At 47.2% G+C, this 16,105-nt stretch overlaps 2 protein-coding genes across 3 annotated transcripts; both read right to left on the reverse strand.

The window, feature by feature from the left end:
* Nucleotides 1-451: 451 nt before the first annotated feature.
* On the reverse strand, nt 452-3,012 carry LOC123139155 (SAC3 family protein A). Its single transcript, XM_044558955.1, has 6 exons — nt 2,805-3,012; nt 2,640-2,699; nt 2,216-2,346; nt 1,631-1,764; nt 1,310-1,500; nt 452-817 (listed from the first exon to the last, which is right to left on the reverse strand). The coding sequence occupies exons 1-6, from the start codon at nt 2,841-2,843 to the stop codon at nt 749-751; spliced, it is 624 nt and encodes a 207-aa protein (XP_044414890.1). The 5' UTR covers nt 2,844-3,012; the 3' UTR covers nt 452-748.
* A 47-nt stretch (nt 3,013-3,059) lies between these two features.
* LOC123139156 (translation initiation factor IF-2-like) lies at nt 3,060-7,220 on the reverse strand. Of its 2 annotated transcripts, none has more exons than XM_044558957.1 (2): nt 6,523-7,220; nt 3,060-6,276 (listed from the first exon to the last, which is right to left on the reverse strand). In XM_044558957.1, exon 2 carries the CDS (start codon nt 4,996-4,998, stop codon nt 3,655-3,657), a length of 1,344 nt encoding a protein of 447 aa, XP_044414892.1. In that variant the 5' UTR covers nt 4,999-6,276; nt 6,523-7,220; the 3' UTR covers nt 3,060-3,654. The 2 variants fall into 2 exon arrangements, with proteins under 2 accessions (XP_044414892.1, XP_044414891.1); XM_044558956.1 differs by lacking the exon at nt 6,523-7,220 and having other exon boundaries at nt 3,060-5,195; nt 5,271-6,504.
* Nucleotides 7,221-16,105: the final 8,885 nt, after the last annotated feature.

Here is a 16,105-nt window from a genome sequence, read left to right on the forward strand (position 1 = left end):
TCTGGCTCTCACAGCTGCAGCAGGTGATATGAGTACTACACAAATAATTCGGATCCAAAATCAACTTGCATTGCAAATGTTTTCCTAGTGGAGTCCGGAGATCTAGCAAATGCTAACCTGACAGAAAGAGTAGTTCAAACCACAGACTGCAGTTAAAATGGGCAAATTTGTCCTTGCCAAAGGAAATCTGAAGTGTTTACATCAGCTCTTAACGCTGTTGAATATAGCGCGGAATAGGACGGTCGGCTGTTCTAGGAGCCCCAAGGATAGGAAAAGGTTTGACGGTCGCTCAGCACGCCAGCGAGAGCGACCGTGGACTGACAGAAAAACATCTGATATGAAAAGTTGTTCCATAAGGAACATCGCTACTTCCCCCGAATGAGCACTTCATTCAACATTTCCAAGTTTTTAAGAAAGTGAATATCACCCGGCAGACGCTTAAAACGACGAGTTACCACGACAACTACTTCACATATGAACAATGTTACTACATGGGGACCCATATTCTTGCTCAACCACATGCAAGCCGCAATGGCAGATCCAAGAGCTGAAAAAAGAAATCAATCTGTTCTAGCTAAGCTACTGAGCCAACCAACAGGAGCCAAGCTAAGTTTCTGTAGTAACATCAGGGAGGACATACAACAAGTGATGAGTTCACCAAGAGCTACGTCGTTTCAGCGTTATCAAGCACCATTCTTGAGCAGAGGAGCTTCGATCAGTGATTCTTCACTTCGAACGGCGGATCAGATCAGCGGGCTTGGAAAGCACGAATACCATCAGCAGGAACAACTGGTGTAGAGATGAGAGCTGTAGAGTCCTGCAAAATGGCAAGGCATGTGTTAGGCTGCAGCATTAGGCTTACAGTTTTGGTTAATCCTTCCGGAGTCACTAGTTTCAGAAATCTGGTAGCAATCTGATAGGAAATATACCCCGTGATTTAAATAACAGCAGATAAATAACATGCTGGCAACAGAGTGGCAAAAGCTATATCATTTCTATAACAACCTCAACCTCGAGCCTTTTGTCAGCACACTATCCGTTGATTACATAAGTGCAGACCCATCGTGCAATCTACAATTACATATGCATCATGTGTTTGAATGATGAACAGTTCAGAGCATGTAGTGTTCATTTCAGCATTTAACAAAGCTACAGGCCACATTGCCTTCAGGTCAGAAACAAAGAATGAACAGATAATTTTCTGTCAGCTAGGTAGCAAAAAATGAACCCTGGGGGATCCTGAAAGCTAGTAGCTGGAGTAAATGCGGCGATTGGCTAAATGTACAAAGGTATAATGCGAGATAGGTACCTTTGGCAGTAAAGCCATCTCCCCATTCTCGAAGGATGATAAAACAGCACCATGACTTTTAAGCCAATTGGCACTTTCGTCAATTGCAGCAAAACCTAAGATTTTGGATATGTATTTGACAGGTATCTTGGTTGCGTAGGCCTTTGCCATGCATTTTAAACCTTCAAATCTCATCTTCTCAAAGCAGATACCTACAAAATCGTAAGCATGTTACCATTAACTACAATTAGCATAAAAGGTAGCCAACGGTTGTTATCAACATAGTAACCACATATCTGATGACCATTTGCATAAGAAAGTCTAGGAAAGATTTTAACTTACCCATCAGGTAGCCATTGAGGTTTGGAGCCACCTTGTAGAGTTTGAAAAATGATGCATAATTTCTTGTCTGTATACTGTGTGCCACTTCTTTGGCATGCTTCACGGCTTCTTGCTGTTTCAAGTCGCTTGACAGCCTAGGAAACAAAAGGAACAGTGTGGTCTTTAATTAGTGGCAAAACATTGGAGCAGTTATTCAGATTCGATACCTTACTTGCATAGTGCATTAGGGCTTTTGTGCAAAAGATTACTTAAGTTGCCATAAGGTGCAGTGGCAGGTGACATATAATGGCTGTCTGGTTGAGTTACAGGAGCCGGTTTTATTTCTAGACAATAATACACCAGTATGTTATCTGATTTTGATGAATGTTAAAAGATCAGTTCACAGCCACGGTTAACAGCATTTATTTGAGCAGGTTGTGTTTGTTTTGAAAACTTCTGTTACATTCCAATCATGACACTAATAGAACAAGGGTATACAACATACCTACATAACTTTGCCAGTGAACTTATCCATGCTATTTAGTTTAACTGTACTAACCCTACCGTGTTTACTTTTTATGTCACAGTGAAAGAATAAATATATACCTTCCTAGTTTCGACATCAGTTCAGTATTTTTATCTTGAATCGCAGACAGTAATATATCATAAGCTGCAAATTCACCCTGATGGCCACCATTCCGCTTATTCCCGTAGAGGCAGTGCAGCTTCGTGAGGCACTGAAAATCCAAGAAGCACGCAAGAGCAATACCATGAGATAAGTGTGTGCAAATAATCACATTACGTACGAAAAAAGGGGTGGCAGGGCTGGAGAACAATTTCACATAAAGAACATGTTTTCCCGAATTCTAATTCTGATAAGTTTGAACTTGCTGATTATATATGCAAAAAAGGTACCAATTCTAACTCATGGACAGCCACAAATAGCTAATGATGCATAGAAGACAAACATAACAGATTTGCCATATATCTCAAACCAAGTATTCTTTAATGTATCTCAAGGAGTACTAACCAAGTTAAGTTCAGCCATATCTTGATTGCACAACGCAAGTCTTGCATGATACTCATAAACCTGAAAAGGTAGAAAATGGTTGTAGAAGAGAAAAGAATATGTTAGAACAACAATGTAGTCCGGTGCCACAAGTGAAATAGGGAAAATAGAATTTGTGGGAATAACCTGCACAGAAAGTTCATCCTCTATGTTCTGGATAGTCATATCTTGACGAATTGATTTGAGTTGATCTGTTTTAAAATTGTAGTCTTTACTTGAGACCTGGAGAAACTTCAGGGCTTCTACAAGTACTCCCTCCGTCCGAAAATACTTGTCATCAAAATGGATAAAAGGGGATGTATCTAGAACTAAAATACATCTAGATACGTCCCTCTTTATCCATTTTGATGACAAGTATTTCCGGACGGAGGGAGTACAAGCTTTGGTCTTATCTGAAAGACAGGAAAAGAGGTCAATTGCTGTTTAGAAGTAGCAAAAGGAAAATAGAAGTATATCAAAGGAAGAAAAGGAATTCAGAGAAACATGAGTAGTGGTTACTGCATAACTACAGTATTTGGCTCTGACATTCAGAAAGTTGAACTTCACAAATAATAGTACTAAATAAGATAGGAAATCCAGAGTAGTGGTTACTGTATAGCTACAGTATTTGACATACTAGAGCAGAAATCAATGGCTCATAGCCAGATTTGCACAAGAATCAGTCAATGAACACTTGATATACATATACAGTCAAAAAACAGATGTCATACATAAATGATGGAAGCTACAAAATCTTTCCTAACATCTAATATAGCAGACAGACATTAGTCAAGTTTGGCTGTAGCAGAAAATTTCTATCCAGGAGATATACTAACAATGCAATGCAATCTGCAAGCAGCTATTAAACGGCTAATGACTGATGCTGAGCTACAACATGGGATCAATAACACGGTCCGATAAAAGATGGACGGCAAGTGGGATCTGGGAACTATGATTTCAAGGCATCTTCTTTCACAACACTCAAACCAGTAGCAATTCAACTAGAGTTCACTGAAAGTCTTACCTTTGTTGCATCCGGAGGCCCGGTGAGACGGAGGTAGCCTTTCTGTACATCTGTGCACATCCCTGCAATCAGACCAGAGGTGACACTCCCATCTCCTTCATCCACCGTAGCTTCTGGCTTGATCGCCCCTTCATTATCTGCAGCTTCTGGTCTGAGTCTGACCGCCCCATTTGAATCATCATGCTTAGATTCCCAAGGACGCTCCGGCTCCTCGACTCCTGTCGACTTGATAGCACCTGCCACTTGCTTCTCCGACCTCTTCCGGGGAAATGCCTTGCGTCCCGACGCTTCAGGCTCAGTGCGCAGCGCAGGGAGTACCGAGCTCTGGCGAGGCGATCGCTGGCGTCCGCTGCCGCCTGGCGGCCCAGTTTGCTGGAGCCCGCCCCTCCCGCGAAAGAACCGCCGTGGTGGGAAGCCCCCTCTGCCGCCCCCGAGATTGTGTGGAGGCGGCGGGCCCAAAGGGTAGGGCTCCCCACGGTCTCCTGTCTCCAGGAACGAGCCCCCACGGTCTCCACGTGGCGAGCTCTGCTGCCCCAGTCTCTCCATGGAGCGCTGCGTCCAGGGGTCATGGCCGTCAGACCCCGGGGACAGAGCTCCCCGCCGGCGATCCTGAGGAGACGGTGTCCATCGCCTCTTGCCCTCCAAGATTATGGCATGGGAGCGCTCGGGGAACTCGGCACCGGGCTCCATGGGCGTGCGATGTGGTCGCTCAAAGGATCTTGGACGTGGAGCCGCCTCGAAGCCGTCGCCGCGGCCGGAGCGATCGAACGTGTCATCGCGCGACTGCACGTGACCGCGTCCCTCGTCGGCAAAGAAAGGCGAATGCCCGCGAGGCAAATCCCAGTCCATTGGCGACCGCGGCAGGGAGCGGTTCGGTCGCCTGAAGTCATCACCACGGCCGCAATCGAAACGACTCTGCCCCGGGAAAGAATCAGCAAGCTCCAAGAATCCCTTAGGCGTACCGTAGTTGCCCTCGCGGCTGTACTCCGGCCACTCATGGCCCAAGAATCCATTGCCGAAGCTGTCAGCCTCCCTCCGTTGTCCTGAAGGCGAGGACACGTGCCATGGCTCGAATCTTGGCCGAGGGCCGTAGGGCTCCTCGCGGCTGTCATCGATGTAGCGCCGGAGAGGAAGGGGAGGTGAGGGCGACCGCTCCAAGAAGGCCGCAGGAGGAGAAGGCGCGCCTGTCCAGGAGGGCGCGAAGTCGCGCTCCCGTGGGGGTGAGCGCCAGAGATGGCGGTTGCTGTAGTTCGCCGGCGATGCCTGGCGTTCCCTCTTGCGCGGTGGTGATCGGCCTAAGCGCCGACGAGGATCCATTTGCTTGGTGTGGGTGGCGGGTTCTTGGGAGAGCGTGGAAGAGGACTTGAGATTGGCTGATCAGAAAATTAGCCGTGGCGGTCTGGCGGACGAGCGGTAGGAGGGGCTATTTGAAGCGCTCTCGTAGGCACTCGGGCTTCTCGAGCCGTTCAGATTTGCGGCTGCGTCTTTTTTCTTCTTCTTCTTCTGAAGTGCCACTATGTACCTAAAACCCTGCTTAGTATTGGATATCCAAGCATGAAATTGCAATACAAAAGGCTGACCTTGCATACATTCTGGAACGAGATCGCGAACAGCTTGCCGAGAAGCCTTGATTCGCCTTGATGACAGCCGGTATGAACTCTGAAGCCTGGTTTCCCAAGTAGGAAGCATAGCTCGTCAGAGACTGTCGTACGCCTATCTGACGGAGATATCCACGGCAGATGCATGCTCTGATTGAAAAGTTCGCCGATGTTCCGCCCTGAAATTGAGAAGAAGAATACAGAGTCATGGTGATTATATTGATTACAGAAGGCCGCATAAGGCCCGAATTCCATGGAAAAGGATGATTATGTAGCTGCTAGCTGGATAATGTTGTCCGGGTGCTCCCACGGGTAAGATGATCTTGCCGATTTCAGTGCCATCGACATAAACCCTACAGTCGAACAGCGGGTAATTTCATAGCTGGACTATATTCCTGCCAACTCTTCATCCGACACAAGGTCAGCACAAAGCCGTTCACTGAAATGAACTCTGACTAGAGCTAGCTCCCAAATTGGGAATGCGGGATCAGAAGAGAGTAGAGGTGGCTAGAGCCTAGAGGTCAAGAAAATGCAGGTTCTAACTGAATCATCAGCGCTCACTGGCTTGTTATCCGCAACCTTACAAAATCCAAAACAGTTCCAGTTCTATGTAAGCACATCAATCAAATGTTAGGCACTGCTAAGAAAGGCTGCATGGTAATTACATGAACACCACTGAGAAATTGCACATGAAAGAATTAACATAGTGGAAATTCAGGTAGCCAACTAAATTGAGAAAACTGAAGGGCATGGAAAAGCAATATCGTGACCCTTTTAGGCATTGACTTATTCAGAGCTTACAAAGCATATACTAAAGAACATACATAATCAATTAGTAGTTGATGACAGATGCAAATTGATGAGACTGTAGTATGTATCTCAGGTCAGAAGAAGTTCCGGCAGATGGTGGAGTACGTGCACACGGATTTCCAACGAAGTCGACAATGTGCAGTCACGGCAATGTCGGAAACTTGCGGCATGGCAATGAGCGAAACAACTACAGATTATCCCAGAAAGTTAGAAAACAAAATTATTTAACCTTGCAATTAGAAACAAAAGGTTTAGTGATGTATTTTTCCCTTAATGACAGAGGAAATTATCTGGATACAAAATGAGTACTATTGACTGATGAGACTATATCAATAGCAGCAGCAATTAGTAGCAAAGCTATATCTATGTTCTCTATCTAAATGTACATCAATCTGTAGAATCATACACCTCACAAGAAGCACCGTACATATACCTGAATGTCCAGCAATCACCATCCCTCTGTGCTCTCTCTATCTTGCATCTCTCAGCTCTCTCTCTTCCTGACATATCTCTCTTTTTTCTCCACAAAACCAGATCAGCAGGCGTTCGAATCCATCTCTCCTTCTCTGTTCTCTCTCTCTCTCTCTAGCAGGAATAGCCAGCAGCAGCTCCAGCAAGCCCACGTCGTAATCCCCTCCAGCAGCAGCGCCCAACATGCCCTCTACTCTCTCCCCAGAGCAGGGGCTCATCCCTTCGAGCGCCTCCCCATAGTTGAGGTGGACATACCCTCGAGGAACTTGAATGCATATTGTGTATTAGAATCCTTTAGAAAAATTGCGGGCGAGAATCCTTTCAATTTACTCCATACACTGAGCTAATGTTTATTTAGGTACTTGGTACCTAAAAAACAAAAAAAAAATCATTGGAACAGAATTGATACCCTGAACTAATTCTGGAGCTAATGCTGGCCACCAGAATTTGATTTAAGTGGTCTTCCACTTGCTCTCTCTGTCTCTCACATTGGCCCATATTAATCTTCCATCTCCTTAACCTCCCGCACGAAGCCAAGAATGGCACGCCACAGACGACTTGGGAGATGCACGCAGCCGGCCAGTATGCTTCGCCGCCTGCCTATGTACCACGTCGCAAACCACGCTGCCCGGACAGAGCCTCCACATGCCAGCCACGCACACCACACACGGCCACGAGTCATCCAGTCACTGCCATCCCCCACCTACCAACCCGACTCACATCTCTGATCCAAAGATGTGGGTTGGAATAATGGCGACAGCATTCTACTGCCTTTCTCCTCCACCAACCCATCTCCATCTTCCTTGGCCGCCTATGCCCCCGGGCGTTCAGCAACCTGTACTGAACGTAGCGGTTGTCCAGCAGCCGCAGCTGGTGCACGCCCTCCAGCTTCCCGGCAACCTTTTTCCTCCCAACGACCGCCGCCTTCTTCATTTCTGCTAGTTTCATCCCATGTGGCTGCTGTGGCCTAGGCGCCGCCATCATCGTCGCCGCCGGAGCCGGGCAGCTCGAGAGAGCCGAATTAAGTGATTGGTGGCACAGCGGGACAGGCGCCCCCCGTGTGGAACCGCCCGACTCTGGAACCGACGACCAGAGCTCCGACGACAGGCGCCCGCCACAGAAGGACACCGGGCCGAGCTGCGGCGGGGCTCTCGCAAGGCGCGGCTACCACCGGGATCGCGTCAGGCTCAGAGAAGTCGGTCAGGGAGGAGGACGTATTCGTGGAGCTGCAGGACGCGGCGTCGTTCGCGAGGGAAGGGAAGAAAGAGGCGCGTGCAGGCGTGGGGGGCGCGGGTAGCCCCATGGACGGGGCCGGCCCGCTGGACAAGCGGGGCGGCGGCGGCGGCAAGGGAGACAGAGGCCCGCGGGTGTGGGAGCCGGCAACGGCCGCGGCCTCGAGTGTCTCCAGCGGGGTAGGCGGTGGCGGCGGGCTGCAGCGGTGGCGGGGGCCGGCGGCTCGCGGCAGGGGGTGGCGGCGCGCTGGAGGTGGAGATGCGATTGGGAGTGTTTTTTTTCTATCGCTCCTGGTTGACCTTGGTCTGCGGGTTGATTCGCATAAACTTCAAGGGCTTTTATGCGAAAGTACTAATGACGGACGGCAGAAACCCAATTCTCTTTAGGTAAAGATAAGGGACTTTTTTTTACTCGGCACTCCCTCTGTAAACTAATATAAGATTGTTTAGATCACTATGATCCAACAATCATGTCTTTTACAATAACGTTATTTTCAATATGAAATATGTAAACGGCGGACGAACAAGTTTTCGTTTTAGACACGAACACATTCGTTGCCGTCGATCTTTAGATCGTGTGATCGCGTGCGCTCCTCATTTGTTTTGCTCCCGCAGTTTTCATGCTCACTCCCGATGATTTCGCTCGCCATTGTATTTATTTTTGATGAAATGTACCAAATGCTATGTTTCATTTATTTATAGAGAGGAACCGACAGAGTCGGGAAATTACAAGGGGATACTGGGAAGAGAAAGAACACACACACTGAAAAACAATAAGAACTACAAACCTGGCCATATTACAACCCACACGGAGGACTTGAACTATCATTTTCATATGACCAAGCAAGGCAAAGAGCGCTAGAATCTTGGCTGTCTGGTTGCCACCCGACAATACAACTCGAAGGGGAAGGGGTCTTGAAAGGGAACGAGGCGATTTGAGGTGGATCGAAGACTTGGTAAACCAGCTTCAGATGAGAGCATCCGGTTGTTCCATGGAATTGGACGAATGCCGAGACCAACGAGCACACCTCAGGAACCTACACCGAAAGCAAGAGGAAGAAGGACCAACCACCACCACCCGCAGCCACAGACTTCATATCAGCCAACCACCGAGACCTCAAACAACCAGCGAGGGATCAATGACTCCAAGACAATGCCTCCATGGAGGTTACGACGTCACTGTTGTCCGATCTAGAGATTTGATCTTACGCACTTTGCAGAGAGCACAAGGTGGCTAGGCACTAGAGCTTCACGTCGATGCCTGATCTTAGGCACTTTTGCAGAGAGCACAAGGTGGCTAGGCACTAGAGCTTCACGTCGATGCCTCCAGGGAGGAATACAACTGCCAAAAGGCGTCGTCGTGATCGTGATACTTCCTTTTTAGCGATACGGTAAAGGTACAAAAAGTACTCCACGCCTATTTCCCCAAAGAGGTGACCTCGAGTTATTGAACCCATAGGAGGAAGGTTCCCTTAAAGGGATGGTCTCTAGCAAACTTCTGTCAAAGAAATAATTCCAGCTTTTGACCGGATCAATCAAAAGCTAATTGTGATGAAACACTTGTAATAAAAAGAGGTACGGGTATGAGGTCTTAATGCTTACAACCATGTATTCATGTTGGAACCAAATATGATCTTAATTTGTGCGCTGGAAGTCACCCATCGACATGTGCTTGTTATGAATCAAAGTGGGAGATGTGTCCAAATTACATCTTGACCGGCATGTGTCATGCATCAAGAATCAGTTGTCCAACCGAAGGCCCTACCGTGGTGCGGGGTTGCCTTGATAATTAAGATCATAATAATCAGACAAGAACTTTGGGCGTTTAATGACTACACTCGTGAATCCCCAAGGATTGGATACGTGTTACAGTACTAAACCCTTCTGGCACTTGTGTTCAGAAACTCTAGGAGAGTCGACGAAACACAATTCCAGCCGCCGCAAGTTCCAGAACCACGGGATCCAATCTAGAGCCCTTTCCGGCACCTTGCCGGAGGGGAACACTATCACCGAGGAGTTCATCATCCTTATTGGTGCTCCTCTGATGATGCGTGAGTAGTTTACCACAGACCTACGGGTCCGTAGGCAGTAGCTAGATGGCTTCGTCTCTCTCTTTTCGATTCTCAATACAATGTACTCCTGGATGTTCTGGAGATCTATTTGATGTAATGAATTTTTGCGGTGTGTTTGTTGGGATCCGATAAATTGCGAGCTTATGATCAGATCTATCTATGAATATTATTTGAGTCTTCTTTGATCTCTTATATGCATGATTATTATAGCCTCATATTTCTTCTCCAAAACTTCGCTTTAGTTAGGCCAACTAGATTGTTTTTTCTTGCAATGGGAAGAGGTGCTTTGTGATGGGTTCGATCTTGCGGTGTCCTCACCCAGTGACAGAAAGGGTAGCGAGGCACGTATGTATCGTTGCTATTAAGGATAAAAATATGGGATCTATTCCTGCATGAATAGATCTTGTCTACATCATGTCATCTTTCTTATTTCATACTCCGTTTCTCCATGTACTTAGGCCCTGTTCGGTAGTCCGCCCGCTCCAACAAATACGAGGATCTGCGGAGCGGGTGTTTCCCAACTCCTCTATTTTCAGCTAAAGCTACCCCCGCTCCCGGAGTGGAGTTCTGGAGTGGTGAGACTCCGAACAGGCCCTTAATATAGTAGATGCTGATGGGAAACGTTGCAGAAAATTAAAATTTTTTCTACGGTTTCACCAAGATCCATCTATGAGTTCATCTAAGCAACGAGTCAATGGAGTGAGTTTGCATCTACATACCACTTGTAGATCGCGTACGGAAGCGTTCGAGGGAACGGTGATGATGGAGTCGTACTCGCCGTGATTCAGATCACCGATGACCAAGTGCTGAACGGACAGCACCTCCACGTTCAACACACGTACGGTACGGGCGACGTCTCCTCCTTCTTGATCCAGCAAGGGGAAAGAAGAGGTTGAGGAAGAAGGTTCCAGCAGCAGCACGACGACGTGATGATGGTGGAGAGGCAGTACTCCGACAGGGCTTCGCCAAGCACACAACGGAGGAGGAGAGGTGTTGGGGAGGGGAGGGGCTGCGCCTTGGCTTGGGTGTTCAGCCCTCCCCTCACCCCTCTATTTATAGGGGAAGGGGCAAGGGGGGCCGGCCCCTCTAGATGGGATCTAGAGGGGGGGCGGCGACCAGGGAGGGGGGACTTGCTCCCCAAGCAAGGGGGGCGCCCCCTCTAGGGTTCCCCCCAACCCTAGGCGCATGGGCCCAGGAGGGGGGGCGCGCCTAGCCCTCTAGGGGCTGGCTCCTGCCCCACGCGGCCCATGTGCCCCCCCGGGAGGGGTGGCCCCTCCCGGTGGATCCCCGGAACCCTTCCGGTGGCCCCGGTACAATACCGATATGCCCCGAAACCTTCCGGTGTCCGTATGACAACTTCCACAATATAAATCTTTACCTCCGGACCATTCCGGAGCTCCTCGTGACGTCTGGGATCCCATCCGGGACTCCGAACAACTTTCGGTAATCACATACAAGTCTTCCTAATAACCCTAGTGTCGCCGAACCTTAAGTGTGTAGACCCTACGGGTTCGGGAGACATGCAGACATGACCGAGACGGCTCTCCGGTCAATAACAAACAGTGGGATCTGGATACCCATGTTGGCTCCCACATGCTCCTCGATGATGTCATCGGATGAACCACGATGTCGAGGATTCAATCAACCCCGTATGCAATTCCCTTTGTCAGACGGTATGTTACTTGTCCGAGACTCGATCGTTGGTATCCCTATACCTCGTTAGTCTCGTTACCGGCAAGTCACTTTACTTGTACTGTAATGCATGATCCCGTGACCAAACACTTGGTCACTTTGAGCTCATTATGATGATGCACTACCGAGTGGGCCCAGTGATACCTCTCCGTCATACGGAGTGACAAATCCCAGTCTCGATCCGTGTCAACCCAACAGACACTTTCGGAGATACCTATAGTGCACCTTTATAGTCACCCAGTTACGTTGTGACGTTTGGTACACCCAAAGCACTCCTACGATATCCGGGAGTTACACGATCTCATGGTCTAAGGAAGAGATACTTGACATTGGAAAAGCTCTAGCAGACGAACTACACGATCTTGTGCTATGCTTGTGATTGGGTCTTGTCCATCACATCATTCTCCTAATGATGTGATCCCGTTGTCAATGACATCTAATGTCCATAGCCAGGAAACCATGACTATTTGTTGACCAATGAGCTAGTCAACTAGAGGCTCACTAGGGACATGTTATGGTCTATGTATTCACACGTGTATTACGATTTCCGGATAATATAGTTATAGCATGAATAAAAGACAATTATCATGAACAAGGAAATATAATAATAATCCTTTTATTATTGCCTCTAGGGCATATTTCCAACAGTCTCCCACTTGCACTAGAGTCAATAATCTAGTTACATTGTGATGAATCGAACACCCATAGAGTTCTGGTGTTGATCATGTTTTGCTCGCGAGAGAGGTTTAGTCAACGGATCTGCGACATTCAGATCCGTATGTACTTTGCAAATATCTATGTCTCCATCTTGAACATTTTCACGGATGGAGTTGAAACGACGCTTGATGTGCCTGGTCTTCTTGTGAAACCTGGGCTCCTTGGCAAGGGCAATAGCTCCAGTGTTGTCACAGAAGAGTTTGATCGGCCCCGACGCATTGGGTATGACTCCTAGGTCGGTGATGAACTCCTTCACCCAAATTGCTTCATGCGCTGCCTCCGAGGCTGCCATGTACTCCGCTTCACATGTTGATCCCGCCACGACGCTCTGCTTGCAGCTGCACCAGCTTACTGCTCCACCATTCAACATATACACGTATCCGGTTTGTGACTTAGAGTCATCCAGATCAGTGTCGAAGCTAGCGTCGACGTAACCCTTTACGACAAGCTCTTCGTCACCTCCATAAACGAGAAACATGTCCTTTGTCCTTTTCAGGTACTTCAGGATATTCTTGACCGTTGTCCAGTGTTCCTTGCCGGGATTACTTTGGTACCTACCTACCAAACTTACGGCAAGGTTTACATCAGGTCTAGTACACAGCATGGCATACATAATAGATCCTATGGCTGAGGCATAGGGGATGACGCTCATCTCTTCTTTATCTTTTGCCGTGGTCAGGCATTGAGCCGAGCTCAATCTCACACCTTGCAGTACAGGCAAAAACCCTTTCTTGGACTGATCCATTTTGAACTTCTTCAAAATCTTATCAAGGTATGTGCTTTGTGAAAGACCTATGAGGCGTCTCGACCTATCCCTATAGATCTTGATGCCTAATATATAAGCAGCTTCTCCAAGGTCCTTCATTGAAAAACACTTATTCAAGTAGGCCTTAATGCTGTCCAAGAATTCTATATCATTTCCCATCAAAAGTATGTCATCTACATATAATATGAGAAATGCTACAGAGCTCCCACTCACTTTCTTGTAAACGCAGGCTTCTCCATAAGTCTGCGTAAATCCAAACGCTTTGATCATCTCATGAAAGCGAATGTTCCAACTCCGAGATGCTTGCACCAGCCCATAAATGGATCGCTGGAGCTTGCATACTTTGTCAGCGTTCTTAGGATCGACAAAACCTTCCGGCTGCATCATATACAGTTCTTCCTTAAGATGCCCGTTGAGGAATGCCGTTTTGACGTCCATCTGCCATATCTCATAATCATAGTATGCGGCAATTGCTAACATGATTCGGACGGACTTAAGCTTTGCTACGGGAGAGAAAGTCTCATCATAGTCAATCCCTTGAACTTGCCGATAACCCTTAGCGACAAGTCGAGCTTTATAGATGGTGACATTACCATCCGCGTCCGTCTTCTTCTTAAAGATCCATTTGTTTTCTATCGCTCGCCGATCATCGGGCAAGTCAGTCAAAGTCCATACTTTGTTTTCATACATGGATTCTATCTCGGATTTCATGGCTTCTAGCCATTTGTTGGAATCTGGGTCCGCCATTGCTTCTTCATAGTTTGAAGGTTCACCGTTGTCCAACAACATGATTTCCAGGACAGGGTTGCCGTACCACTCTGGTGCGGAACATGTCCTTGTGGACCTACGAAGTTCAGTAGCAACTTGATCTGAAGTACCTTGATCATCATCATTGTTTTCCTCTTCAGTTGGTGTAGGCATCACGGGAACATTTTCCTTAGCTGCACTACTATCCCGTTCAAGAGGTAGTACTTCATCGAGTTCTACTTTCCTCCCACTTACTTCTTTCGAGAGAAACTCTTTTTCCAGAAAGGATCCGTTCTTGGCAACAAAGATCTTGCCTTCGGATCTTAAGTAGAAGGTATACCCAATGGTTTCTTTAGGGTATCCTATGAAGACGCATTTTTCCGACTTGGGTTCGAGCTTTTCAAGTTGAAGTTTCTTGACATAAGCATCGCATCCCCAAACTTTTAGAAACGATAGCTTAGGTTTCTTCCCAAACCATAATTCATACGGTGTCGTCTCAACGGATTTAGACGGCGCCCTATTTAAAGTGAATGTAGCTGTCTCTAGAGCGTATCCCCAAAATGATAGCGGTAAATCGGTAAGAGACATCATAGATCGCACCATATCCAATAGAGTGCGATTACGATGTTCGGACACACCGTTACGCTGAGGTGTTCCAGGCGGCGTGAGTTGTGAAACGATTCCACATTTTCTTAAGTGTGTACCAAATTCGTGACTTAAATATTCTCCTCCATGATCCGATCGTAAGAATTTTATCTTTCGGTCATGTTGATTCTCTACTTCATTCTGAAATTCCTTGAACTTTTCAAAGGTCTCAGACTTGTGTTTCATCAAGTAGACATACCCATACCTACTCAAGTCATCAGTGAGAGTGAGAACATAATGATATCCTCCGCGAGCCTCAACGCTCATTGGACCACACACATCGGTATGTATGATTTCCAACAAGTTGGTTGCTCGCTCCATTGTTCCGGAGAACGGGGTCTTGGTCATTTTGCCCATGAGGCATGGTTCGCATGTGTCAAATGATTCATAATCGAGAGACTCTAAAAGTCCATCAGCATGGAGCTTCTTCTGCGCTTGACACCAATGTGACCAAGGCGGCAGTGCCACAAGTATGTGGGACTATCGTTATCAACTTTACATCTTTTGGTATTCACGCTATGAATATGTGTAACATTACGTTCGAGATTCATTAAGAATAAACCATTGACCATTGGGGCATGACCATAAAACATATCTCTCATATAAATAGAACAACCATTATTCTTGAATTTAAATGAGTAGCCATCTCGTATTAAACGAGATCCAGATACAATGTTCATGCTCAAACTTGGCACTAAATAACAATTATTGAGGTTTAAAACTAATCCCGTAGGTAAATGTAGAGGTAGCGTGCCGACGGCGATCACATCGACCTTGGAACCATTCCCGACGCGTATCGTCACCTCGTCCTTCGCCAGTCTCCGCTTATTCCGCAGCTCCTGTTATGAGTTATAAATGTGAGCAACGGCACCGATATCAAATACCCAGGAGTTACTACGAGTACTGGTAAGGTACACATCAATTACATGTATATCAAATATACCTTTAGTGTTGCCGGCCTTCTTATCCGCTAAGTATTTGGGGCAGTTCCGCTTCCAGTGACCCTTCCCCTTGCAATAAAAGCACTCAGTTTCAGGCTTGGGTCCATTCTTTGACTTCTTCCCGGTAACTGGCTTACCGGGCGCGGCAACATCTTTGCCGTCCTTCTTGAAGTTCTTCTTACCCTTGCCCTTCTTGAACTTAGTGGTCTTATTGACCATCAACACTTGATGTTCTTTCTTGATTTCAACCTCTGCTGACTTCAGCATTGAAAATACTTTAGGAATGGTCTTTACCATCCCCTGCATATTGTAGTTCATCACAAAGCTCTTGTAGCTTGGTGGGAGCGACTGAAGGATTCTGCCAATGACCGCCTCATCCGGGAGGTTAATGTCCAGCTGGGACAGGCGGTTGTGCAACCCAGACATTTTGAGTATATGCTCACTGACAGAACTATTTTCCTCCATGTTACAACTATAGAACTTGTCGGAAACTTCATATCTCTCGACCCGGGCATGAGCTTGGAAAACTAGTTTCAGCTCCTCGAACATCTCATATGCTCAGTGTTGCTCAAAACGCTTTTGGAGCCCCGGTTCTAAGCTGTAAAGCATGCCGCACTGAACGAGGGAGTAATCATCAGCGCGAGTCTGCCAAGTATTCATAATGTCTTGGTTCTCTGGGACGGGTGCATCACCTAGCGGTCCTTCTAGGACATATTGTTTCCTGGCAGCTATG

The sequence above is a fragment of the Triticum aestivum genome, chromosome 6B, assembly GCF_018294505.1.
Source record: "Triticum aestivum cultivar Chinese Spring chromosome 6B, IWGSC CS RefSeq v2.1, whole genome shotgun sequence".
NCBI lineage: Eukaryota > Viridiplantae > Streptophyta > Magnoliopsida > Poales > Poaceae > Triticum > Triticum aestivum.

Excerpts from the sequence above, each read along its gene's own strand:
- LOC123139156 (XM_044558957.1), bottom strand. The coding sequence starts at position 4,998 with ATGGATCCTCGTCGGCGCTTAGGCCGATCACCACCGCGCAAGAGGGAA.
- LOC123139155 (XM_044558955.1), bottom strand. The coding sequence starts at position 2,843 with ATGACTATCCAGAACATAGAGGATGAACTTTCTGTGCAG. Across the intron at positions 2,700-2,804 it reads AGGATGAACTTTCTGTGCAG|GTTTATGAGTATCATGCAAG; the intron begins GTTATTCCCACA and ends CTACCTTTTCAG. Across the intron at positions 1,765-2,215 it reads CTGATGTCGAAACTAGGAAG|GCTGTCAAGCGACTTGAAAC; the intron begins GTATATATTTAT and ends TTTGTTTCCTAG.